The following is a 6,930-nucleotide window of genomic DNA, read 5'->3' on the forward strand; positions in this document are numbered from 1 at the left end:
TGATTACCGCACAGTTGATTTCCTCTTCTGACGCTTGTGATTTTCCACAAGTGGGATGTAAAGTTGTAAAGATGGGATGTTATTCTTCAACACCTCCGAGGTGTTATTGATGATTTCAGTTTCGCACTAAATCGCCGCCCAACAAGCGAGGGGTGAACATCTGCGCAGAGTCTAGATCTTCAGTACTCTTCCTCAAAAATATTCATGACGTGACCAGTTCCCGTCTTCTAAGCAGTCAAGACCTCAACTCCTTCTTGTATGCTGTCTCATGTTCATGTTGCCTTCTTTTGCTGGTCCCTAAAATTCATCCTCAACTCCTTGCTCGACTTCAAATGATAGATTCATCTAATGCCAGATTTTCTACACTCAGTTGCACGATCCAGCCATATCTCCTACTATACACAAGAAAGTCGATCGACCGATTGTTTAAGAACTCGGCACATCACTCGCACTTGTTTTCTCATTCTGAGTGACTTCTTCAAGTGACCAGGCTCTGACTGCACCATCATCACCTGTGGTGATAATCAATTCTTCGTCTGGTCGCCTCTTTCCAGAATCAAAACGCTTACACCAAGTGATGTGGTTAATCTCATACGGCCCATGAGCACTTTCAATGGTGCCAATCACAACCCAAGCTCGTTCGATCTCACCACCAACGCTAGTCCGACCTTTAGTCTGCTCTTCATACACGACTATGCGACCATCGCTGCTGGTACTGCAAACCCGTCCAGAAATAGGCGACCAAGAAATAGAATATACTGGAAGTGTATGAACAGTGGGAAGAGTCGCTGAACATACCCAGGTCTCCATAGATGGTCCAGGTCGCATGGTTGAAGGTATCCCAGCATTCGAAAAATATGACGGCTTATTCGGCGGCGGTGGTGTAGGCGCTTTACTCCATACTCGTATCGAATGATCTGCGGAAGAAGATAGAAGTCGCTGAGCAGGCTTGTTGTACTCATTTTCATTATCGGTACCCTCCGATTGCATGAAGGCTTTCCGTGATACCTCTGGTTCCCATTGTAATGACCATACTGTTCCTTCATGCCCTTCCAAAACCGCAACTGACGACCACTCACCCTCATCATCCCCTCTCCATAACCGAATCGTATCATCGTAACTCCCGCTTGCTAAAACTTCACCATTCCCGTCGTCTTTCCTCCACGTAACACACTTGACATCAGCATCATGTTCTTGCAATACTGCAACGGTCTCAAATTCGTCCTCGCCCTCCTCTCCAATTTCTTCCCAAATCCATATACTTTTATCTCTACTACAAGATGCAAGGTATTGCCCAGATGGCGAATATGCAACACTTTTAATCTCACTGTCATGTCCTTCAAGAACAATGCTATATTCCCAGTCCTCAGGACTCGACTCGTCTGAATCATCATCAGAGTTATCCATGCGTTTATGTGGCTTCGATTGTCCAAATCCGGAAATCTCTACCTCCGCTACCTCATCGCCCCCAGTTTCATCCTGTCTCGAATCTCCGTGTTCGCCAAATTGTTCTCGCCGATGCCAAATCCCCATTGTCGCATCGAAACTCCCCGTCGCAATGCTCATGACCGACTCATTTCCCTTGATCCTCGGCTGCCACGCAACACTCCTTACACTCCTTTCATGTGCCTTTTCCAATTTGCTGTGTAAAGTAAAGTTCTTTAGAGAATAGACGCGAACGGTTTTGTCAGATGTCGCGGTCGCGATGAGGGGTATATCATTCGGATTTGGTATTGACGCCCAGGCGCGGGATAAAGCTGGAGGTTTGAAGTCAGCTATATGTTGTATACGAATCGATGAGTCTATCGGTGCATCCGTCATTTTCAAATGTATGTGGTTTAATAATGGAATGGATGTAGTTCAAAAATGGAGGGGCAGATTTATTTTCATACCGATAAGATTTGCCCGATTACGCAAGGCGCTCGGACCATCTCAAGCTTGGCTCGCTTAGGCGGCTAAAAAGGTGGGGTGCTTTGCCGAGGCGAGAACATCAACCGATTGTCTTCAACGACAATGTATGTTGATCATCCACAATGATGTGTTGCTTCGGCATATTCCTAGTAGATAGATGGAGGTGTGTTCAGATTGCAACTGCCTTTTCAGCACACCCTGTCGATGTCTTACAAAGTTTCGATTTCAATCACATGCGTTGTGTCATTGACACTACTAGGCGCGCCTCTGTGGACCATTGCGTGCTTTAAGTGGTTGATTTGAGGATTTCCTCACATATCAGAAAAGCTCTTTTTGGCTCTGACATTACTGCAAATGGCTATTATATCTTTTCACAATATACAAATAACGATCTTACCAGTGGTGAGTTTGCTGCCTCTCAGATTGAACCTTCTCTATTGAGGTAATCAATTTCGGCAGTAGAGCTTTTTCATTATGATTATATTGGTCAACACTCTATAGTGTAAGATTTCCATGCTAAGTTAAAGGAGACTATCGAGTGGAGGCATGTTGCTGGATCGAAATCTCAATTGATTCTTTTGAGCAAGTGCTGACCGAGAGAATCGTGAGGAGTCACTTGTCCGTGGGAGCCAGGAGTTCCTAGTGTCTTAGCTGTTTACTTACGAGCGCACTCGACTAAGCTGATCTGATATTTTTTACAATGCGGTTATTTGTCTACCCCGTTTATCATGAGGAAAAATTGGAATGTATGAAGTCACTTCAAGAGACTAGAACATGAGCTTTCTAGCTCCCTACAAGTTTCAGTCACGATATTCTGAAATTCTAAAGCTATCCAATACTAAGATTGAAAAAGTCTGGATGCTCACATGCCCGCCCCTACCAAGCCGTTGATGCTCTTAGTTGTACACAAATAATCAGTGCCCTCATGTTCGATGAGAGCAACACATCGAGTAAGGCCTCAACTTATATCTGGCCCAATGACCCTAAGGAAACCCCCTCAACTTGAGCTCCCGCTTAAGTTTTGTTGATCGTTTTTAGGGCTCTTTAGACTCAACTTAATCTCGTTTGATAGGTTAACTCCTTTCTGAGCTTGCTTCCATGGAGTAAAGCTTCAGTTACAGGGTTCTGACCCAGCGCGCAAAGGTCCAATCCAGACAATGTCACTTTGGGGGGTAGTGGAACAAACTAGAAATTTCTGTTGCAAACTTTTACTGTTTTCATTCTAATTTCCGCTGATCAATGAGATCTTATACCAAACGCCGTCATGTGTCCGTCATTATTGAAAGTCGATAATTTGTTAGTTTGCTTTATTGAGAGTATATATGTGGACGTCTCTACCCACTGCCAAAATTGATCCTCATCCTCTTCAGTCTCTCATTTTCATTATCCTTACTTATACGAAATTTCACTTGATGAACAGCCGAATCAGACATTCAAAAGAGAAACGCCACTAAAATGTTATCGACGATGAAACAAATTTCAACAGAAAAGAATATGGGGGGAAGCGGGGGAGTGGGGGACCATAACTCGATAAGAAACACGCCAGAGTATTTCTATATTAGAAGACAAGCCGGAACGCCAGCTGGACACTTCGAGGCTGTTTTCGACCCAGAACCACTGAGAGAAAATCACTGGAATGTGGCTCAGATTTTTTTGGGAAGCGGCGAATGACAAAGTTTGAAGGATCTACACTGCCTGATGCTCTCTAAAAAGTGTGGCCTTCGAGGCCTGACTCTTCTCGAAGATACAATTCTCCAGCAAGAGGTTCTAAGGGTCCTTTCAGAATTCCAGATACGTCTCCATATTTGGAGTTGAAAGTATCTCAAAAAGAAGAAGTGTAACGGGAACTACCCGTCGCCGGCGAAATCAGCTATCTGAAGAAGGGAAACTTTAGTCGAAATTTTCTCCCAAAACTTTAGATATGCCTGGATATTCCGGAACTTATGTTTTATCGAAGGAGAGAGTAATATTTGAAAATTGTGGGTTGGATTGGAGATGAAAATCAGGAGGGAGATTGATGCCGAAACTTTTTGTGCAGCATTCGTTCAGTTGTTGGTGGAGACTATCTGAGTCCGAAAAGGGTTCCTATTACTCTTGATCAGCTCTTTACGTTTAGTTTATGGTAAGTCCTACCCAATGTCATTTGTCACTGCTCCTTCAACTTCTTTCTGTCAATTCCCTTCTCGATCTAACAGACCCTGCTAACTCATACTCAGAAGAGATCGCATTCAATAAGCATCGTTCCACCATATAATTCAACTCTCGCCTCCGGAAATCATAATGATATGGCCGCTACGTGTACCGAAGTCATGCTCTGGAAGTGTTATTCGCTCGCAATTCTCGACCTGATGCCGTCACGACCTATCTCCTTATCGAGACGATAGCAACACTTTCCAAATGCGACATGTGACGGATCGATATTTTGACTGGGAGTTCAAGTCTGAAAGCAATATTTATGACACAGTCCTCTCTATTTGCCTCAGTGACCTTTCTCAAACGTGACAGACGGAGCCATCATTTCTAATTCCCTACTAATTGAGCAGCCTTGATCTGGACACATCATCAATATTTCATATCCTATTACAACATACCTGTCTTCTTAGAACTTGATCTAGAACAATTAATGAACTTTAGGTGAACATAAAATGTCGCTGTCTTACCTCTCATCGAGGGATCAAAAGCACTCGGGGTCGACTCCAATTTTAAGCAACTCGAACAGGCTAACATCACGCGATCAGTTCTCCCAAGCTCTCACGTGGTCTCTCTAGGAGCGCGGCTCCAGGGTATCAAGAATGATGATATTCCTGTTCGGTGAAGTCGGATGCTTCTTCTGTCGGTGGTCTGGAACCTTGGTAGGTAGAAATTTGTGTCATTATTAGGTACGTAACATCTCCGCCGCTACTAGGAATTTTAACAGCCCGTCTCAGGTAGAAACAATTTAAGCTAGACTTAAAATCAACCGTCGCCTTAGGTGTCTTGGCACCTTTTTGTGCGATGGGACGCTGATGCTAGCTACGGAAGTGCGAAAGAGCTTTCTTCTAGTGTAGCCTGGGCAGGACCTAAATTCAACTATGCGTCACGCAAAAGATTACAGATCGTATTCTTCTATGTCTCATCGACATTTTGCGGAAGAATTATCTGGCCTGGGAAACTTCTCCAAGAAGTCATGCTAATTTTATTCCATTGCATACGGTCCTTCTCCCCAAAAAGTATGGGTCGATACTTACATTCATTTTTTGATTGAATTTGACAGATTCGCAGTTACCCAAGAAGATTCAACACAATCTATTCATGAAAACGAACATGAAGACATATTAAACATGTTGACCAGTGGCCATCATGGCTTGAACCTTCTTCTAACACCACAGTGTCCTGCATTGCATGACTTCTCAACGGCAGAATAGGAGTCTAGCAGCGGACAATGCTTCCCGATAGTATGGAAGCATCACATCAAGAGTTATTCTTCTCATACGTATGGAGGGTAGTCAATCATCTGGTCGGATTAGGTGAGTACCGTGGCATGGGCTATTATCGTTGCAATCAGTACCCTTGTTCTCGCTGAACCGCTTCAACGTCCACTCGAGATGGTCATCGAATTAACCCCTCCGACTGGAGGCCTAAGATCTTTCCAACACCGATTACCTACTGGAGTCATCGTTACTTCTCCGAAACGTAGACAAACTCCCGACGAAGCCCTCGAATGGATGACCCCAGCGATGACGATAGATTGACCTAAATCCCACGGCGTTGAGGAAATGTTCTCTTGGTCTCACGCCGCGTTCTCTAGTTAGAAGAACTGCATCACGATTTTCTGAGTTCAAGCGGCGAGAGAACAGCACAACTGTTTACTACATCGACCCGCCAGTTTCCTCATCGATCGCCCCGCATTGCAAGACCTTGAAGCCAGGAATGGCACACGTTTTTGCATCTATTCCAATACACGGAGATGGTTCTCAAAACATCTACGTGGGAGTACGCAGGCAGATTGTCGTATGGATCCAGGAGTACGAGATTCAAATTGAGAGAATACTTTCGACTTGGTTTTAATTCCTCGATATTGCTATCTCTGAGAAAAGAGGATTCTGTGGCAGTTCTTTTGCAAAACACTGCTCAACGAGGTGCAATTGCATCTGGCGGGCCGGAAATGGTTTGGCCATTCTGGAGCGGAAGGAACGATGGAGAGAACGATGGAGAAACTTGGCGATGCCATTACAGATGATCCGCCGCAAACCGAGAAAAACTTATATTGACGCCATCACAAAGCTCCAAGCAACACCGGCCCCCGGATACTGCGGTAACCGATGAAGCCAAATCAGGCGACTGCACAATCTGTGCTTTAGGGACGAGCAAGAGCGAAATACAAGAATAAATCGTTCCAAGGAAATTTTATTGCAAAAAAAGAAACTGCACGTCAAATAAAAATAGTGGCTAGTTTTGTAATAAAAATGGTTGAAAAGTCCCAGCTTTTGATTCTCTTGTGCCTTGCCTCTGGTGGTCGGGAAGTTCTCTAAATCTCTTATGCGTCGGGGAAAGGAAGACATTGTACGTTTCTCTGATGTGACGACGGAAGTTGAGAAAAGGGAGAACAGAGGTGAACTTTGGGGCCCAAAGATGAAGCAAGGCTGAGTTCATGCATCTTATGGGCTAATATCAGAGTTGCTGACACCCGATATACTACATACCTATGCAGGAACACTCTTGCTAGCCATCGGAATTCTGAAAAACGTTGCGAACTTCAAGCTTAGCTTGGCACCCGGTACTCTTGGGTGTGAAGCGTTAGAAGCCTACATGGTGGCCTGTGGTTTTAGTCTTGAATTAGACTATGGTTAGCAACCGGCAACCTCCACTGAATGTCTCAAACTCATCGAGATTCGAAGATGTCATGAAGGGTCATGATAATGGTACACCCAATTGAAAGATTGCTCTGCGAATGTGCGAATGTGCTTTGGAAGATCAAAAAGACGTGAGAAGATGGGGGAACTTCGTGGGGTTTCGAAGAAACCAAGTTCAAATTTGGAT

The 6,930-nt window shown here is 44.4% G+C and overlaps 1 protein-coding gene across 1 annotated transcript; it reads right to left on the minus strand.

Moving 5' to 3' along the window:
• Window positions 1-426: 426 nt before the first annotated feature.
• Window positions 427-1,821, minus strand: GLAREA_09060 (WD40 repeat-like protein; the record flags this gene model as incomplete). The annotated part of the gene is made up of 1 exon (XM_008078021.1): window positions 427-1,821. The coding sequence occupies one exon, from the start codon at window positions 1,819-1,821 to the stop codon at window positions 427-429; it is 1,395 nt and encodes a 464-aa protein (XP_008076212.1).
• Window positions 1,822-6,930: the final 5,109 nt, after the last annotated feature.

The sequence above is a fragment of the Glarea lozoyensis genome, assembly GCF_000409485.1.
Source record: "Glarea lozoyensis ATCC 20868 chromosome Unknown GLAREA1, whole genome shotgun sequence".
In the NCBI taxonomy this organism is placed as follows: Eukaryota; Fungi; Ascomycota; class Leotiomycetes; order Helotiales; family Helotiaceae; genus Glarea; species Glarea lozoyensis.